Source organism: Pelecanus crispus, chromosome 1, assembly GCF_030463565.1.
Source record: "Pelecanus crispus isolate bPelCri1 chromosome 1, bPelCri1.pri, whole genome shotgun sequence".
NCBI lineage: Eukaryota > Metazoa > Chordata > Aves > Pelecaniformes > Pelecanidae > Pelecanus > Pelecanus crispus.
Window position 1 is genome coordinate 225,130,501 of NC_134643.1, and position 21,233 is coordinate 225,151,733.

Here is a 21,233-nt window from a genome sequence, read left to right on the forward strand (position 1 = left end):
GCACAATCCTTCGTGCAGACCTAGCAAATATCTGCACTTTTAACAAAAATTTTAACTGAAGTTTTACTAAAAGGTAAAGATTTTCCCTCCTGTTCCTGTTTGGTGATTCAATGTTTTGGCAAACATTTTGGGTTGAACCTGTTGCTCCAACGGAACAGACCCTACAGAATCCAGCAGCCGAAGCCAGATCAGATGTTGACAATTTTTGATAAGATCATGGATCTTGTGATTTTGGGCATCTTGCAATCAAGCAAATAGCTACAGACTGCTCATCAATTTTGCCTCATCTACCTGTAGTTTCTTCACCACGCGTAACAGGCCAAAGACAACAACCGTAGCTGTGTCGTGAGCTTTGCAGAGCCTGAATAATTCACCACGAAAGCTCACAAGTGCCCAGGTCAGAAGGAGAAGGTGGAGGCATTTGGAGGAGACCTCTGGGTGTACCTGATGGCACGAAAGACTTGCTGAGTGGGGAGCAAACTGCAGGTAGGAGGGGTCTGTGTGTTATGGGAGCACTTTATATACACTTAAGACTGATAATTCAGTTGATTTCTTCTTAGACACACAAGTGGTGCGAAGGTACTGGAAAGTCCCAAACACAAATCTATCAACAATTTCTTCCTGTTTGAAATACAACTTGTCAGAATACAAAGAACACATTAAATTAAAGTATCTTAAAGCTTTTTCTAAATGTTTAGGAGGTACTATTCAAAGGCGGGGGGCTTTCAGCAATTGAGTCAGTTCTGTTTCCATGTTATGATCCACCTTTCATGTTAATGCAACTAAGTTTGTAAACAACTGTTTCTTGCTTTGCCTCCTCCTTGCTGTCAGACGTGATCTTCATGAAGAGTGGCCTCCTAAAAAAAATTTGTTGCTGTCTTTTCCTACGAAAAAATCCACACGCCTAACCTTAAAGCTATTTACTAAAATATGTATTCAGATACAAGCATTAATACCCAACCAGGGTGCAGAATTACAGTTGCTGTCCTGTCATGCCATTTTGTTTTTCCAATCTTCCTAAATTATTCAAGTAATAAACATCTATTTAAGACTAATCTCAGAATTTCAGGGGAAAACAAAGCTTCATTTTCAACTGGCAATGCTCTACAACAAAGAAAAAAATAACTTTAACTACAGAAGAGCAGTGTTTCACTGTTGAGTAAAATAATTATACAAATTGAAATTATAAAGACAGCTATTTTGAGATATCCAACTGTTAAATTACCTATAATCACTTCGTTCATCAGCTTTTATTCCAAGCCAGTCCTTCTTTAGGTATTGGCTAGCCAGCTTCTGAATGCTCTGTGAAAAGAAAGAAAAAGAAGTTAAAAACAGGAGCAAAAATGTTATTTTTGTTACCTCTTGTATCAGACAAATGATAAGCTGACACATAAAGAAGCAACCACTCTACAATGTTAACAAACTACTACAATGCGAGACTGTTATTTTTACACCTTTTTATATTTTTGTTTGACTTTAGTTTCTGTTGAGGACAATTAACGAGGGTCATGTTAATATTTCAGATCAGAGGGACTCTAGCTGAGATCTGATGCACACTTCATCTCTGAAAATATTTCTGCATGTGCCTAACCCCAGCGAGACCAATAATACAGAAGAAGTTTGAGCAGCGCATGGCAGAATCAGAGGCAGGAATATTGCAAGTAAAATGTCTCAATTTGTCACAGCTCTAAGAATCAAAATTTTTATTTAACTGAATGAGGACGTGGGGTTCTGAGAAGCAATGAAATATCTGGTCATGTGCCCAAACTGAAATGTCCAACTTTGACCATTCAAGGTTGCACCGTTATCAGTGAACTGAAGAAGCTCTATTGCTCACAGGATCAGGCCTTTACTCAGAGGTTTACAATAGGCTAGAAGTTGAAAAATGCAGTTCATTTTTAATTATTAATGTTAATTACACTCTTCAGTCTCTGCGTTTCACTTTGCACGGTCTCAGAAAATCAATAACAACATTTTCATATTCAAGCTCAGAGAGCAGCAAAATTTAATTTGCAAACGAAGCAAGGGAAGGGGAGTCGCTGTCGCAGCGGTCCCTCCTTCGGCTTGTAATCACATTTAGCAGTACATATCGTTTATGAATTGAGACCCATCAAATGGAAAAGAGGATGTATATTATCCAACTCACGGAGTTGGGTAACGGGTTTATGAACACTGAGCAGGGTTCCTACTTCTTCAAAAGAACCATCACCAGAGAAGCGCTCTCCAGCTTTTGTATAAAAGTCTATTTAGCAAAGAAGTGAGAGACCTGCGTTGAAATTCCCTTTCCAGCTAAGAAAAATCAACCCCACAGATGCTTTCCAGAAGAGCGCATCCTGAGGAAGAGCCCGGGGTGAGACATCTTTGCATCCAACCCACTCAACAAGAGGCATGGCGCAGGATCATTTGTTTCCATTTTCCATACTATATTTAAGATGCTATCACCTGCTAGGACAGCCTTTAAGTTGGCTTAGAGAAAAATACCAGAAATATCTCAAAACGCACAACCAGATTTCATTCTTGTCTTACCAACCCATTTGATGCTAAAAATATATTACCAAGTCTACAACCTGATCGACACTTTCACATAGAAAAATGTTAATTGTTGCTATTATATCATTAGTAGAAAACTTATACTCCCTCATATTCAATATATCTATTTCACCTTAAGAGTCCAACTGCTCTGAACCGATCTGCTGAGCTGGGTACCAGTTTTGGGGGTTAATGATGCTTACAGCCAGCTCTACGCTAATAGTCCTTGTGAAGCCAATTGTTGAGAGTTGTTATTTCTCATTCTGAGCTTCCACGTCTTCCCAAGTTACCTTCCCTGATTTCCACTGCACTTTTTGCTCAATTAAGGATCATTTTCAAATTCTATGTCGGTATTTCATTGCGGAACATGAAATATGTGAACATACCTGTTCACATATACAGTCAGCAATTCTTTTCGCAGGTAAAGTTATGCCCGCAACTATAAATTGCGTTTCCACTGTAGTTTCTTCCATTTTTTTAGAAGACGCACAAATTGCATTCGGTAGTTGTTAAAAACCCCCAGATAAAAGGAAAAATAACATTTCCATGTACTGTGGCAGAGCAATCTGTGATGAGATTTGGAGCTTTATTAGGTAACCCCACCTGGTGCTGTTTTCACATTTCCATCCCTTCTGCATCAGACTCCACCTATGAGATCTGCCCCAAGACGCTGAACAAACATTCACAAACATAAAACTAACTACAAAAAAAAAAAGTCACTGGCAGTTGAGGACAAGCTATGCCAAAATTAAAGAGGCAAAAAAGTTACAACAGGGAAAAATAAAGCCATTTTTGCACACAGAAACCCTATTACTGATGTCAGCAAATGAACTAGAAAACTAATGTGATTAACCGTTTATTTCCAAACTGAACAAGCTCACCACTGAAATCAATGAAATATTGAAGAGAGAGTTCTAGCTGCATAGTGAAGATGTCTAATAATTTAGTATTCGTTCATGAAAACAGATCAACCACACGTTGGCATTTCATACAAAACTGCCATAGGCAAACGTATGGTTTTTAATTACACCAGGAGAGTAGGTTTGCTTTCTTAAACTTTATGCTGAATGTAACTTTTTTGTATGAGCTCCTCCTTGTTCTGTTCTCAATAACACATTGTTTTGCTGTACCGAAACAAAGAATATCACTGTTGGGCTCAAGCGGGGAAGTCAACTGATTGTTTAACCTTTGGCATCGCCCAACTTTGCCCGCAGCCTAGGAGCGTGCTCGTTTCTTCCTTGAAGGTGCACATCAATCACATTTAACAGGATTAAGATAATGATATTTAAATGCAAGAACAAATTTATAGAGGCAAGAACAGAAGTCCGTGCAGAATGCTCTCCTGACTTCAGTATTGTTTGACGACACATTTCCTCAATATTTATTTAAGAGAAAGGGACAGAGCTTTATTGAGTAAAGGCGTTATCAAAAGTTGCAACATAAATCCCCATCCAAAGTTGAGTGAAATCCATAAAACCTCTCCTTCCTCTTAGTCTCGCTGGGCTACAGACAGTCAAAACGTCACGACTTAAAATCCTGTTCAGGAGAAGCAATATCGCGAGGTCGGTGCATCTGCATCCCCAGCTGCCGCGTGGCTCGTGAGCCCTGTGTCCCACTGCGCTGGGCACCTCCAGGTACCGTGCAAAGGCACGGGCCTGCCTTCAAAACCTTTGCTATCTGAAGAAACACTAAACCAATTTTTAGTATAAATATATAAAACCATAGTTCACCAAAACTACAATAATAGTCTGCTCTCTGATGGCTGTGAAACAAGAAAGGTTTTTGATTTAATTTTTCCATTTCATTCTAAGGTGTAGAGCATGATTTGAAGAAAAGTTCAGTTAATTTTTTTTGAATGGTAATAACAATTGATTTATTTTAAAGTACACTATTTTTAATCAATAATTACTGACATGAAAGGTCAAAAATGGCTGAAATCCCCTGCAAGCACTGTGCAACCTCTGCTCACCCTTTGTCGAAAGAAATGTACTCGGTGACTCCGCCTGTGTGTGTTATTAACACATTAAACAGGATTTAGAAAGAGCAAATATAAAACAGTGTAAACAGACCGGCTGTTGCATAAACCGAATTTTAACTCATCCGAAGACAACACGTATCCTTCCGCCATGTCTTGGTTTTCCCTTCCTCCCCCTCCATCAAAATGCATGTTGTATCGCTATGCCACAAACACGTTAATATTACACATTCATGGCTACTTCAACTGTTTGCAAATCTGCCTAACAGATGGATGGATGGGACGTAAAATTGTGTTCATCAATCATCCAAGGAATCAACACCTAGAAATGAAATTCTGCTGAACGGAAAGACCGTCAAAAAAATCAGCACAGTGTCATGTACGCTCAAACTCATCTTTCCCAGTGCTGCAGCTCCTATTTGATGTTCTCGATTACCAGATCTTACCTCAAGTCTATTTATTGCTATTTTCTAATTAGGCCAGTTGTGACAGATATTGGTGGAGGGAAAAAAAAAAAATTGCTACAATACTAACAGAAACTAAGTAATTACCAACAGAAAAGGAGAAAGATGTCCTAAATTAAAAGCTCCTTGATAGAAAAGTATGAGGCTTTTAAAAAGACGTATTATCAATGCTTTTCAAAGCAGTCCTCAGATCTTTATCTGTAATAATTGAGAGGTGCTGATGACAGCCAAGTCCCCTAAAACCTATTATTGACTGCAGACAGCAGGGCAGACACTAGCTGATGTAACACTCACTTTTGGAAAATATCTATCAACAGGACAAATTTAGTGCACTTTTTCACTTAGGTGGTTTCAATATCTTGCATCATTTTGATCATTTCTCTTTATCAGAGCAGAATCCATCAACCAACCCCTTATAACTTTCATTTCTACAAATAAATCTACACTCTGCTATTAGTATTTCAGAAAAAAAAGGAACCTTGAATTGAGGACAGAGAAATACTCTCATCTGAGTAATCTCTAATATTCGGCGATCCAAAGAACTCCAACATAGGCTGTAAACAAACAGCCCAAATAATCCCTCCGAGAGGGGAAAAAGGAAATGGCTGGTAGAAAAAGCCCAGCCAGAAGGTAAGGCCTTAGGCAAGACGCTCAATCTGAGGCTGGCAGGCGAGAAGGGCGTATGGACGGCAGCTGCTGTAACAAGTTCATGATTGTAAAGCTTCCTCTGGCCACGCCGTTTGCAGCAGCGGTGGGATCCTCAAACAGCAGCGACGGAGAAGATGCAAAGGAGGATGAAGGCAGGAGAAAAGAGGAGAGCTCCTACCTGAAGCCAAGTCCGAGTTGGGAAGATGATGTCCCGTATGTAATATCCGTTAGCTACTACATGATGTTAATACGCTATTTTTCTAGCAACTTTTCCATGCGCTGATCACTGACAAGTGACAAAAAATGATGCTTTTTCTTCTTTCCCCACGGATGCACGCACAGCAGTTTGCTTGACTGAGCCACGAGATCACCGCCTATGCGTTATGTGCCGCAGCAGCAGCTTTCTGACATCATTTTGTTTACTAAGTGGCATTATTTTGTTTGCTAAGTACTCTTCTGGCAGGCAAACGCTCCACAAGGGAGAGGTTTGGAGCATCTCTCTCTTCACTTGACTTCTCCGAGAGGAGTGAGGTTACTCCCAATCCAACTGACTTCACAGAAGTTTGGAAGCCAGTTGTACTATTCAACACCTGCAAATTAAGGCTCTCCAACAGCAGCAAGAAAAAGTAATAAGTTTTATTATGTATAAATTCTTATTATCAGACCCATCCATTGCTCATGTGCAAGAGAGCTTTGTTTGGTTTTATTTTTAAATAATAAAAAAAAAAAAGTTCAGTAATGTTGTCCCATTATTATTGAGTTGCATGTGAGATGGAAAATTCAGTTTTATTTCAGTACTACTGGTTATTCAAAAATAAAATTGCGAGTTACATTAAGACTTTCTTGCCGTTGTAAAAACTGCGGTTTGACTGATGTCTGGTATTTTGAAAATCACATTTTTAGTTGTAGGAGAGTAAGACTGGCTAGGAACAAAGAGAAACTGCCATACACAGAGAATCCTCCAAAAAGAGAAGAAAACACCCCCACCCAACCAAGCTATGTGAAATGTCTACATTTTGAAGAATGCTTCTATACCAGAATGAAAAAAATCAGATGCATCCAAAAAAGACATTTCAGATGCTCATGCTTCCCCACTGCTCTCAGATTCTTTTCTTAAATCAGTAAGATTTTACACGGCTTGAGCTAGCTCAATGTGTCTGACTCACTGACACAGCGAGATACTTAGTGCCAAAAATTTTGCAGACAACTTTATCAATCATACAGATGTTTTTTTCACAAGCTTGAAGAGTAACTCGAAACATATTTTACGCTGTTGCCAATCTCTTCAAAACATTTGGACAGGGAGAAGAGAACATGTGGGAGCAGAAAACGCAATGCAGTCTGCGTGGTGAGAAGAGGACTCCAGCTCCTGAATACAGAAGAAAATGTAGTCTCAATATTAAATTCCAAGATAGCTATTAAGTGTTCACAGCGATTATTTAAAGTGGTGTTTTATTTACTAGAGCTAGATTTGAGAAAACCTTTAATGATTTCATGAGAATGAACTCTGTTCAGTACGGACTCGATTCAGAGCTTCCACGCAGGATATGACTTGGTCCAATTTACATTATAAGCTGACGACAAAAACACCATCAGACACAATTCTTTTGCTCGGAGCTTACGTGGGGCCTTAGGCAACGAGACCGTGACTAAAGTGCTGCTGCAGCACAAATAAAAATGAAAACAACCCACATAACAGGCAGCACACGGACTTCTACAGCGCATCCTAATACTTTCTAAAAGACGCAGATCAGAACTATGCCGGGACTGTTTATCTGCATTGCCTTTAATATGGTTAACCGATCAATAAAAGAGGTTTCCCTGCGCCTGCAGCATCAATTGTAAAGCTCTCCAGAAACATTATGAAAGGCTGGTTATCTAATGTAAAGCTGCATCGCTAATCATGTTGCTTCTCCTTCCTGGAGACGGTGTATCCCTTCCTACCATTAGATGATTCCAGTTCCAGAAAATACGGAGTTTCATTCTTTCATTTGCAATCTCTTTGCAAGCTGCTCCATTTCTCATTTTTTGATATTTGAAGCATGACAAGGAGGCAAAGGAAAACAAAGGGGAAAGCTGAAAATTAAATTATGGCAGTTAAACATCACCTAGGGCACTCCTGCAATCAGGTTTAGCAAAGGAAATGTCAAATCTCTCATCCTTCATGGGTTTTGTTCATTTGTTAAGTTAAAAGTTAAGAGTTAAAACTGTTACTTTGCTGGAAGCCTGCTAATTCTTTCCAAAACGTCTTGCTCCTGGAGTTTAGCATTATTTTCTATATTCAATCCATAAAAGAGATTAAAAAAAAATATAAAACAAACCCCCAAGAATGGTTTATTTGCTGGTAGAAGGAGTCTCTGTGAGATCCTGCAGAAAGGAAAGGCAAAAGGCCATCTACGTGGCAGCCCCCCAGATTCAAGGAAGAATGATCTTACGCCAGTGTTTGGGAAAGATCATGGAGTCTTATCCCAGTCCCTAACTATTTTTACACTAATGTGCTTAATATCACTTATTGCAATCTGCAGCATGCTATACAGTGGATAAACCAAGAAATTACAACACTCTTTAGTGTTTCAAGACTTCCTTAATGCTTTAAGCATGTGCCTCTTCATTCAAACCTGAATTTTTCAGTCTTAATTTGTAACCTGCTTATTTCCTTTGCCCTTGATGATTTTCACTGCTCTCCTCTGGTCTCTCTCCAGTTGGTCCAAATCTTCTTTAAAAGATAGCAGCCAACACGTGAAGGACAGTACGCTGATCTTCCAGGCTGATTTTACAATTCAGCACTGCTGGGAGACTCACTTGCCGCCCCATCCTGAGACAGTATCAGTAAATTTAATAAGCATACATCCTACTCCACCCTCCAGCCATCAGTGATAACACTGACTACTACCCGATTAAGGAGAAGCCCTAAGAAACAAGAAACCTCATTCATTTTAACAAAGAACTATTTGATATCTACATGATTTTCCAAATGTTTTTTATCACAGTTTTGTCATTTTATCCAGACCACATTTCCCTAGCATCTATCTTAGGCCGCCACATGAAGGAATCAATAACCTCCCTGAAGTCAAGACATCTAGCACCTTAGAATCATCGAATCGTTTAGGTTGGAAAAGACCTTTAAGATCATCCAGTCCAACCAGTAACCTTACTAAGTCCACACTAAGCCAATTAAACCAATTAAGGACAGAGTAGACCAAACCATGTCCCAAAGTGCCACATCTACCCGTTTTTTGAACCCCTCCAGGGATGGGGACTCCACCACCTCTCTGGGCAGCCTGGTCTAATGCTTGACCACCCTTTCCATGAAGAGCCCATTTCCTCTCGTCCTATCGCTTGTTCCTTGGGAGAAGAGACCAACACCCACCTCGCTACCACCTCCTTTCAGGCAGTTGTAGAGAGTGATAAGGTCTCCCCTCAGCCTCCTCTTCTCCAGGCTGAACACCCCCAGCTCCCTCAGCCGCTCCCCACCAGCCCTGTGCTCCAGACCCTTCCCCAGCTCCGTTGCCCTTCTCTGGACACGCTCCAGCACCTCAATGTCTTTCTTGTACTGAGGGGCCCAAAACTGGACACAGCATTCCAGGTGCGGCCTCACCAGTGCTGAGTACAGGGGAACAATCACCTCCCTGCTCCTGCTGGCCATACTATTCCTGACACAAGCCAGGATGCTGTTGGCCTTCTTGGCCACCTGGGCACACTGCTGGCTCATGTTCAGCCGGCTGTCAACCAACACCCCCAGGTCCTTTTCGGCCAGGCAGCTTCCCAGCCACTCTTCCCCAAGCCTTCTCTATTTACAGACGTGTTACCCTGTAACAGCGAAAAACAAGTCAAAAAGTTATACCAAACAGGTGTTAAGCGGTTTGTCTTAACACTTCTATTTATTGCTGCAATGCTTTTCTAGGAATTTAAACTCACCTGAATGATATATAACTTAACTCTTCCTCCCTCAGCACTCCTTTTTTAAAAAAACTGGCACTAAGTTTGCCCCTTTTTTCAAAGACTTCAAAGTTTTCAAAGACAACACTCAGAGCTTTAAGATGGGTAATTATCTGAGGCTAAATCCGCTGCAGCCAAGCTGACTGGACCTAGAGCCAATTCAGATTTATTCATCAAAATATCCTCTAACTTATTATATTCCTGATCTTTCATCAAGCCAAGATAGACCTATAACCTAGGGATTAATATGAGCCAATCTACCCACAGTGCTCTGCTTCACTTGGCAAAAAATAAATGTTGGAATTTTCTTTATCTGCATATCTCCGTTATTAAAAGTATCCCGACAGATTAGTTCAACAAATTTTAAGTCATGAAACCATACTTTACTAAGCTTCAAACTGTTCACTTTTTCTCCAAGTTCTCCTATCTTTGGCTCCCAAATTTTAGGATTTTAGGTGCTCAAAAAAATAAATGTCATCTTCACGATGTGGCACCATGTCCATAACTAAATTGCAGATCCTTCCAACTCTGAGCAAGTTACAAACTCGAATAAAACCAGCTACAATGACCAAGCTACGTATTCACCTGTATAAATTATTTTCACTTTCTACATTATATGTTTTAAATTGCTAAACTAGAGATACGTTGCCATTCAGAAAAATGCCAGGTTATTTTTAAGACCCTTTGCTAAATTACTCCTAAAAAATCTTGATGCAAAATTGTCTTATTGCACGGTCCAGTGAGTATTTCAACATGTTTTCTCAGCTTCAAGTTGAGGGACTCTCTTTCTTGCAGACACAGCGATTTTTAGCTCCACAACCTCTGAGGAGGTACAATATGCCAACAGACATCCCCCATCTCTCCAAGACACGAGCAGAAACAGAAGCAGGCTGAGCAAAATTACCCTCCAGTCTTTTGAGTCTCAAATGTGGGAAACTGCTAACATTTTTTTCTAGTCTTCAAAATAGAAGTAGCTTGTGTTTAGACCACATACAATGACTCTTCCCTATATTTGCAGTAACTTTTTCTTAGATTGTGAAGCTGTTCTTCATAAACCCAAAATACAGAGTCCTTTTTCATAGCTAGCTTTCTTAAAGTTCCTATGAAACTGTTAGAAAACCTCAAGAAAGGGCAAAGCCTTAGATTATATTTAAAAGAATTCAGAAGGTTCTCACCACATCACTTTTCTGCGTAGCTGAAGGCAGATTAGCAGCTCTGGAGAAGAAATTTGTTTACCTCTTGGTTCAAAAAGTCTGTGCTTCTGGAGAAAATCCCCACTCCTAATAGAGAAACCAAAGTCCTGTATGGTCTTACTGAACGGGGTACCATCGCTTTACATAGTTTCTTATAAAGTAGATCTCTTTTCCATCATACCGCACTGGACAATACAATTGTTGCCGGAGTTCATTTTATGCTTTTAGGTGAACTTTTAGCAACTTGGGACCTTGACTAGCATACCTAGACATTAAGGACAAAGCCTCTGAAATCCATTTAGCATTCCATGACCATTCAGCATAAAGAACGACTGATGAGTTTTTGTTACATGAACGTGCTTTCTGTCAGCAAGGGTTAGAAAGTGTCAGGTGCCACGCTGAAACGGAAAGGCCTGCAGAACCCAGCGTCTGTAGATGGAAGGTATTTTACCTTCAGACCCCACAAAGCAGAGGGAAGAAGTGCCAGCACCATAAACTAACCACTGACAGAGAGGAAGAGTGCAGTTTCTTCCAAAACCCCCTTCTCAACCAGCGCTTGGGAGGAACGCGAGAAGATGCCAGCGGAGAAGTGCTTCCGGCTCTGCTGCTCGCAGCCAGCCACGGCAGACTTCCGCAACTTGCGCAGCTACTCAAACTCTTTAAATTATTCAAGATCTTCTCAGAGCTCCAGAATAGTTGGGAATCAAGAGGGCACAAAATATATCATAGAATCACAGAGTGCTTTGGGTGGGAAGGGACCTTTATGGATCACCCAGCCCAGCCCCCTGCAGTGAGCAGGGACAGCTTTAACCAGAGCAGGGTGCTCAGAGCCCCGTCCAACCTGGCCTGGGATGTTTCCAGGGATGGGGCATCGACCACCTCTCTGGGCAACCTGTGCCAGTGCCTCACCACCCTCAGCGTAAAAAATTTCTTCCTTAGATCCAGTCTAAATCTATTCTTCTTTAGTTTAAATCCATTACTCCTTGTCCTGTCACAACAGGCCTTATTAAAGAGATTCTCCCCACCCTTCCTGTGGGCCCCCTTTCAGCACTGCAAGGCCGCACTAAGGTCTCCCCGCAGCCTTCTCCTCTCCAGGCTGAACAACCCCAACTCCCCCAGCCTGGCCTCGGAGCAGAGGGGCTCCAGCCCTCGGATCATTTTGGTGGCCTCCTCTGGCCCCGCTCCAACAGCTCCGTGTCCTCCTTGTGCTGAGGGCCCCAGAGCTGGGCGCAGGGCTGCAGGTGGGGTCTGCCCAGAGCGGAGCAGAGGGGCAGAATCCCCTCCCTCGCCCCGCTGGCCACGCTGCTGGGGATGCAGCCCAGGGTGGGGTTGGCTTGCTGGGCTGCTGATTTATAAAGATTCCTTTACTCTATGTTTTGAGGTGCAGGCCATATAAAACGGGTATTAAAAGACTGATGAGAATGAAGTCATGAAGAGAATGAAGTCATGAACAGAATGAAGTCATGCCTAAACTACGTTTTTCTCCATTTCCAGGTCTGATTGCTAGCGTTAATTCAAAGTGACCGTTTCTCAGGACACAGCATAGAATCACGGAATGGTTTGGGCTGGAAGGGACCTTTAAAGGTCACCTAGTCCTAACCCCGTCCAACCTGGCCTTGAATGTTCAAATGAATGTTTGAATGTTAAGCATCTTGACCTATGCAAGATACAATCCAAATACCACGTGTAAAAGTGATAGTAAAAAAGCAGTTGTATCATTGCCTCAAAAAAGGAACTACTTTCACGCTTACTGGACCCACCAGTCTCTCTGTGAAACCAATGCCACATCCTTCCGCTGTCTCAAACGAGTCGTTTGCACAGACCTTACCTAAGCAAGCACATCCTGTGAAGAAGGAGACAGGAGAGATCTGTATCACTTCCTCACCATCATTCTCTGCCCTCTAAAGGGATATAAGCGCCAAAAGCACAAAGAGGTGCTATTTAATATGACTTTGAAGGCACCTGATACGGGATCTGAACTAGCGCTGCTGTCAGGTAGAGGTATTTTTCTCCTCTGCACAACTTTCTGTTTGAACTGCTGAGAAACAACACTTGGAACAAGTACAAAATTGCCTCTATGGACTCCTGAAATGCTCATCGCCTCCTTCCCCGCACCCAGGTGGGAGCCCCGTGTTGGTGAAGAGAAAGAAGGGCAAGGATCATGATCTGGTGCTGTGGAAAAAAGCAAAGCACCAAGTAGGACCAAAAAAAAAAAAACCAAAAAAGCCACAGTTTCTCAAATTCTCACCTTCCCCATAATTATCTCCACAAGTTTTGTTTTGCTGCGTGAGACCATAACCTGGCACTTCCCAGTTTTGTAATGTGTGAGGATTTAGTGTGGTTTTCAGTTCCAATTTTCCTGTAATTCAGATCTTGGGTGGCTGATGGAGTGTGGCATCGATTTCATCTTCTGCAGTATTTTTGCCTGGAGAATAATGTGGCAACCACTCCTCTACAAATCAGGAGAATCAGGACAGGACCTCATAGGCAAAGACTGAGCTAGGGATTACAAATCGATGTTAACTAGTTCACCTGCCTGATGGAAGAATTTGAGAGAGAAAAACCTTATCATCCCTTCAGTGAAACAGCTCTAACAGCATCGATCTGCACCAGCGAACAGCCCTGCATGAGCGCTTTCAACACCACCACTGGAACCAGTTTCTGATTCAAGACATTTGTTAAATCAAGTAGCAAAAAGGTTAATATAGCTTTGTACCCCCCCAAAGTTGGTAACCTGTTCACGTAGCTCTCCTGCCTTCGATAACTTCAACCTATCATGGTCAACACTTGCTATTTTTTTCCTTCTAAAAAGGGAAATGCTTTCTTTACCACCACCCCCCCCCAAAAAAAAAAGAAAAAAAGAAAAAAAGACGTACTTATAATCTAACCAAACTCTTTTTGGAGGAGACTGATCAAGCAATGTTGCCGGCTGACTCTGACTCTAAGCCTGATTTGTAAAGGCACCTGAAAATCAAAACTTTTGCTTTCAAAATAGCACTCGGTGCTTGATGGCGGAGAAGCGGCTGAAAGCAGGATAAGCACATTCCCACACAGCAAGTTCAATCAAATGTGGTTTTCGAAGCGACTTAATGGTGGAGTCAACTCTGTAGCAACTTTCTGGGAGATGAAAGGATGCCCAAGTCATGCAGATGCGTAGAAAAGTTAAGCAAAAAAAGAGAACTGTACAAGAATAAAGACACTCGGAGACTGGATGGGACACTAAAAACAGAGCAAGTAAGCCATAGTAGAATATAATATTACAGAATGCATAAATTTTTTTTACATAATTACGTTGAAGTGTAGAAAGATATGAAAAGGAAGTGTGAATTGAAAACACAGGCTGGAAATTAGCTGAAAATATGATGATAAAATTACATACTAGATTAGTCATCCACAAAGACAGATTAAGGGGCAATAAAAACAGACTGTTCAAAATTAGAGATTTACAGAGACTGTAGGAAAGGGGATTTTAAGAAAACTTGAAAAACACATCTGACATCAAAAGTAGTATGTTAATTGCGGAAGTTCAGTTAAGGAAAGTTCCACAGTCCAATTTTGATCACAAGGGTATAAAAGACACATAGCTGAATTCTGACGTGGTGAAATACAGAGTTTCAGGAAAGAATTAAATAAAAGGGAAGTTCAAATTAAAACTAGCTTTAAAAGCCTGCAAGTGCAGTATCACAGGAAGATGAAAATACTCTAATAACTGCAGTCACTGGTTGAGACTATTAATAAAATGCAGAATTATGAACTAAGCAGAGTAAGAACCTTACCAAAATTAAACGCGTTAATCTTCAGTTTATTTAAAGAAAACAGATGTATAGGGCAAAAGCATATGATTAAGAACAAAAGTTTAAGAGACTCGGGACAGGAGACAGGGAGGGTGCCCATATCTGTTAAAACTAAATATTTATATTATCAAATACAGCTGAAACCCACCAAAGAATCAGCAGCTACAAATTAAAGAAAGTAAATATACAGCAGTAGGCAAGTTATCTGATATACTTATTTAAAAAAAAAAACCCTCACAGATATTAACGTATAAGAGCATGGTAAACACAAGTTAAGCATGACAGTGTCTTTCAGTGTAAGGCAAAACATATTAAGAATTGTTCTTGAAAACACTTCTAATTCAGTAGCTGCCATTGAGATAAGTTAATATTAATGGCCAGCTAGAAAATATTTAGTACAGTGACAGAAGAAGTTACAAAAATGTATATTGGGGTAAAGACAAAAGAGTATTTACTAAGGTCAACAAGGAGGATAACAAACATAGACAGAATCATAGAATCATCGAATCGTTTAGGTTGGAAAAGACCTTTAAGATCATCCAGTCCAACCAGTAACCCAACACTGCCAAGGCCACCACTAAACCAGTTCAGGGGAGAGGAATAATTTCATGTTTCCTGCCTTGGAGGCTGGATTCTTTTTTAATGACAGTAAAAACTAGGAATCATTAAATTTGGAAAGGACCTCTAAGATCATCAGTCCAACCATCAACCCAACACCACCATGCCCAATAAACCATGTCCCAAAGTGCCACGTCTACCTGTTTTTTGAACACTTCCAGGGATGGGGACTCCACCACCTCTCTGGGCAGCCTGGTCCAATGCTTGACCACCCTTTCCATGAAGAAACTTCTCCCAATATCCAATCTAAACCTCCCCTGGTGCTGATTGAGGCCATTTCCTCTCGTCCTATCGCTTGTTCCTTGGGAGAAGAGACCAACACCCACCTCACTACAACCTCCTTTCAGGCAGTTGTAGAGAGCGATCAGGTCTCCCCTCAGCCTCCTCTTCTCCAGGCTGAACACCCCCAGCTCCCTCAGCCGCTCCCCACCAGCCCTGTGCTCCAGACCCTTCCCCAGCTCCGTTGCCCTTCTCTGGACACGCTCCAGCACCCCAATGTCCTTCCTGTAGTGAGGGGCCCAAAACTGGACACAGCATTCCAGGTGCGGCCTCCCCAGCGCCGAGTACGGGGGGACGATCCCTGCCCTGCTCCTGCTGCCCACACCATTCCTGACACAAGCAGATAACCTCAGTGAAGATCATATGGAGATATTTCTATGAATGCAGGAGCGTAACGATGCCAAGAGGAGTTCTCTGGCTTTATCAATAGTAGCAACAGCATCTCCGCCACCAAACTGGCTTATAAAGCTACACAACTCATCTCTTGAATCGGAAATGTCCTGTATTTTCTGTATTTTCTAAAAAACTGCAGAGAAACCCATACCAGCCCAACAGATTCAGTTGCCATGTTAAAGCTTCTTTTTGCCCGCAGGCAAGCACTGCTCCCTATGGATCAACTCGCCTGCACAACTGTCCCTCGATAACATGTGGCACAGCTGAATTTCGGACGCTTTGGCAAAAGGTGACATTTCTAAGAAATTAAGAATACAGAGGACATTGGGATGCAGGAATATGACTTGGCATCTCTTAACCTAACTCCAGTTAGTCTGCTTTAAGGTAACAAATTTACTGAAATACCCTGTATACACACAAATGAGCACACTGCGTAACCCTGACACATTTGTTTGCTTTAAAGTTACTTTGAACTAGTTCAAAAAAGCAGTGAAATGTTAGAGGAGCTAAAAAGACAGCATATAGGAATGTCAGAGTAAAACAAAGACTGGTCAGCGACCTCTCTATCTTGTTTCAGAGACGGACTGCTACTGAAAATTGTATTTAAAACTTCACTAGGTCAGCCACAGAGCCTGGGATTGTAAAATTATACAGTTCTTTCATCATCCTTGTCTGACTTTGCATTTATATTTATTAAAAAACCCATAAATACGTTTGGGGTGGGTTTTTTAAATAATGCCATTCACAAGAATTCAATTTTTGAATAGTTAATATTTTGAAAAAGTGTAACAACTGGAAACACTAGCATTTAATGTCATGGATATACTAGCATTGCAAGGAATCTCAGAAGGTGAGGAACTGCAAAACGATTCTGGCAGCTATTCCTTCCATGTTATTAGTCCTCTTAATTGGTAAATCTAAATGCTCATCTCTAATAAGCATTTCTTGAAGGAGTCTGTATTTTATTGCACTAGAAACAGCCCGCAAAACATTACTTCTCTCCGTTCTCCATCTGCAGAGGAATACATCCTACATGCACTTTCTTCTGCGTTGCAAAACGCATTTCTGAATTTGTTTTATTCTCTGAAATGCAGTTACCAGCCCTTTTCTGAAGTTGCTCGGTGTTATTCATGCTAAGTGTCTTCGCAACTGAGCAGGTCGGCATTTTCTATTCTGTGGGAACTTCTTAATTAAAGGTTCACATGATTACAAAGCATTGACACAGCTCCATGTTTTATGTAGCACAAAGCTTTTTTTTTTTTTTCCATCCTAAAACAGCTGGCAGATAGCTATTACATTTGTTGTGCTACACATAATACTTATTAATCTGTTTATAACAATCGAAATGTTACTATTCTGAAGTTTATCACACTACAGTGTCAAAATTAATTTTACATTGGGTAATTAGCTTCCAAGCTTGTTATATCTTCCGAATGTGGAACTTGCAATTAGGTAATCTTTTACATTCAAATTTTCTAAGTCAGTTTTTGGCATTGCTTTAAATGCGTGCATCATATTGTGGGGGAAAACACAAAACTCTGCCTGAAAACACAATGCCATGTTTTTAATGAATTTGGTATGTTTTTGTATTTGGTGTATTTTGGTATTTGGTATGTCTGGCAAAGTTTACATGAACAAATTTTGCTCTGGAAATCATTATCATCACTATTCAGACTTCACAGGTTTTTTGGTGGTTTTTTTTTTTTTTACTATATTTCTTGTCCATTCTGTTTCAAGTATTCTTTTTAAACGCTAAACCCTGAAAGTTTACTTTAAGCACTGCTAAAATCTTACACCCTCTAATACAAGATGATGATGACGACGATAATGATAATAATGATGATTGTGCACAGCCAGTCTGTTTCTACAGCTGTGTATTTATTAACTTACGTAGTCTGGGGTTAATTGAGCAAAGCACCTTTTCCTCAAGTATCTCAGAAAACACATACTTGTGCGGAAAATAGATCACATAATTCTACGATCACACGTTGCGAGTGTTACTGGTAGCCCCGTCCCGCCACAGCACCAACCCGCCCCACAACCATCACAAACAGTCGCATTAATGCACTTTTCTCCAAGAAACTTTTCTTTTCTCTGACAGCTTCCTTGATGCCAGACCTCTTTTAGGTTTGGAGAGTACTTCACATGTTCATATTGGAAAAGGAGTATCCCGATAAGGACAAATTACAGTGTTTATTATGAAATATAGACGTTAAATATGAACACTTACATAATTTATATGATAAAATGTGATGATGGGAGGAGGCACAAGGCCAAACCTATGCAATTCAGCAGTCAACCAGCAGTCATTTCCAAGTCTTGCTCAGTATCATCTTCCCTTCCTCCACCCCCCCAGCTTATTTTCTTCCAACTAATACAACAGCCCAGGAGGAGGAAAGGTTTGCCACCGCTTGTCTAGTTATGAACAGATCAGTAAAATTATTAATTGTAGTGTAAACACTACAACAGGCTGCTTCAGCCAGTGAATTTAATCTCTGGACTGATAGTTTTGGTTTGTTTTGAACAAATAAGTATGTAGTAAAAGTACTGTTATGAATTTTAAGTGTAGGAGACAAAGAGATATGAAGAACTGCAAATTTTTAAAAACAAATGAAGATGATTCACCTCGGTTGGTCAACTTTTTCAGCTGAACAAACAACCCAATTGTTCTCTGGAAATCAGCAAGAAAAGCGTGGATGCTTACATCTGCAAATAAGCTTTGGCATCGTGATCCAGTTATGGAAAACAAAGGTTTAGACTTCCCAAGTAAAACAGCTGGCTTAATCAGCCAGCCTGAGGAGGAGGTAAGTATGAGTCCAGTCACATCTAACACCACTTTCAACATTCAAGGTCAGCAGACACCGAAACTACTTTCTTCTCCTGGTCAGTGAAGTTTGAAAATTGACCCACAAAAAGGGACTGATGCACTATTTCTCAATAATTTCAGCAGAGATGATGTGTTGTGGTGGAGAAAAGGAAGAATAAATACATTCTGGTTGAGGGGAATGCCATCTAAGTAGTTTTTCGGAAGAATCCGCATTAATGTAAGGACATAAAAACTGATGCGATGGTGTCCCACAGGGAAATACAGAAGAAACTAAGGGGCTCGAGAAACATAATTTCAGGACAAATGTGGCCGAGGATAGGTTTTTTTCCGGTCTCTGACTGGCCTGCTCATGACGGCTGATGTGAGCTGATAACCGGATTAATGGGCTTTTAAGAATGAAAAAATCTCACCTTCCACTTCCACAGGCAAGAGATTTTGAAAGATATTCCCAACAAGAATAAGATACAAGTATTGTTTCCTTCCCGTAACTCCAAACTTCAGCCTTTATTATGCATCAGTCAGAGCAACACACCACTGATGACCTGGGACAGCTCAAATTTTTGCAATTTCTATTATTCAACACCAAGACAAGTTTCTTTGATCTTTCAGCTGAGCTGAGATGAAAAATGACATTCTCAATAATCTTTAAACCATGCTCTACTACTCCAGTTAATGTCTGAGCCACTATCAGTAGATTGCTACATCACGTACTTGACATTGCAGTTCATGAAATGCTAGATGCCAATGCAGCATTCAACTTCAAAGGATGAGAAATCAACTGTTTGCCTGAAATTGTCAACATTCATACCCCAAGATGAGGGAGTTGAGCCAAGATTTCCCAACGCTGAATGCAAAATTGACTTTTACGCTCCTGGGATGAACATAAAAATCAACCTTTAGAAAATTAAGCTTGCTGCTCCTCTCTTGCTGACAGTGATAAGAAAGGACGGTGGCTTCTCCGCACGTCCTGAGTCTTCTTGGCGTGGCAGCAGCAGCAGGTCCGGCTGTCCCGGAGAGGCTTGCGCTTGCCCCTTGCCCAACTATCTGCAGCTTTAGGCAACTATCTCCTTTGGCTGCCCCAAAGACACATTCAGCTGTGCAAAGGTTGCACTGTATTTTGCAATGTCTCTCGTTTTATCCCTGCAAATAGACTGACAGCACATTTTTTTTTCTTTTTTTAAGGAAGCAATTAAAACAAATCCACTTTAGGTCCATGAAAATCATATGCCCTGCTTACTATGAATCTTCGGGTTTTTTTTTTTTTTCCATAGAGCAGTAAAAGTAAGCAACACTCATATTACCTGTGAAGCTGCAAAACGTTTGCTGTGAGCAGATCCCAGGTGAAGGTACCATGCCAGCACTACTGCAAATAATTAAACAAGGTCTAAAGGCGCTCGCTGATACCAGCACTCCCCAAGCAAGGTGGCTCCAAAGCTCGCACCCAGTTATGAAAAAGCAGCAGTGATTTTCAGGGTTCCCTCATCAAGGGCCCGTATCATATAAAATTTCCCACATTCCTAAGACTCCACATTAACTCTGAGTGGAAGTAGAATATAATTTAACAGTAACATTACCTAGAGGAAAGCAGCTTCTTAGAACACCTGGCCTCATACATCCTACAGGTCATGCAAGAAGCTTTTGAGATGACATCCCTTAATCTGGCCTTAAAAAAGTACTAGTATATATTTCAGGGGTTTTACTGTGTTTTATTTTGTCCTTTTTAAATCAAACAGTAGCAGAGACACAATGTAATCTTTGAACATGGGTATTCAGACTATGCAAAATTATAACGTTTGAGTAACCTTAACTGTCTTTACTAGCATTTTAAGTTTACCAAGGGTAAATGTGGTATCTCAAGGTACCTTGGGACCTTAAATCAAGGGCATCTTTTAAAAAACCAGAAATCTCTCTTTTCAAGAGGACAGAAGAGCAGGCAGTTGCAACTACTGCAGAGATGATAAAGGTTGTGTTCATGTTCAAACATCTGTAGCAAAAAAAACCCCTCCACAGCCCAGGCTACAGGTGCCAAAGCACTCACTGAGGGGAAAAACAGTCTATTAGAAAATATTTTTTTCTCTGAAGTTTTAAGGCAAGCCAAGTCTTATAAGAGCTGCCAAGAGCATCCAAGTCCAACTCAGTTTGACTTCATTCATATAAAAAAAAAAATTTCCTTCCTGCTCATTTAAGAAAGAATTTAAGAGGAACAATTCAGTTAAAAAAAAAAAAAAATCATCAAGCTAATCTCTGCACAGAAAACAAACTGGTGAAAACCAGCCAGAAGAGAAGGGAAGCTTGTCTTTAGGTATTTACAACACAAATTTATTCAGTCTCAGTGTTTGCAAAGTACAGGTCCGCCCACAGGAACTTTTTTATATGTACATATATATATATTTTTCACACGTAAACTCACGGACTGGTATTATCAGACAAACAGAACAACTGAAAAAAGCAAGAAAATGCCCGGCGACGGGGGAAGCAGACCATCTGGTCTCTAACACGCTAACACAATAGGGAAGGAGTTGAGTTTGGCAGCTAAGGACTGGAAAGCATATGGTACGTTTCCTCTTAACTGGG

At 40.7% G+C, this 21,233-nt stretch overlaps 1 protein-coding gene across 1 annotated transcript in view; it reads right to left on the bottom strand.

Annotated features, from left to right (window-relative positions):
• Nucleotides 1-21,233, bottom strand: part of FCHSD2 (FCH and double SH3 domains 2) — a 174,926-nt gene that overhangs the window by 78,729 nt on the left and 74,964 nt on the right. Inside the window, exon 4 of the mRNA XM_075722744.1 lies at nucleotides 1,226-1,302. Within this exon, the coding sequence (XP_075578859.1) occupies nucleotides 1,226-1,302 (77 nt within the window). The remainder of the gene's footprint in view (nucleotides 1-1,225; nucleotides 1,303-21,233) is intronic.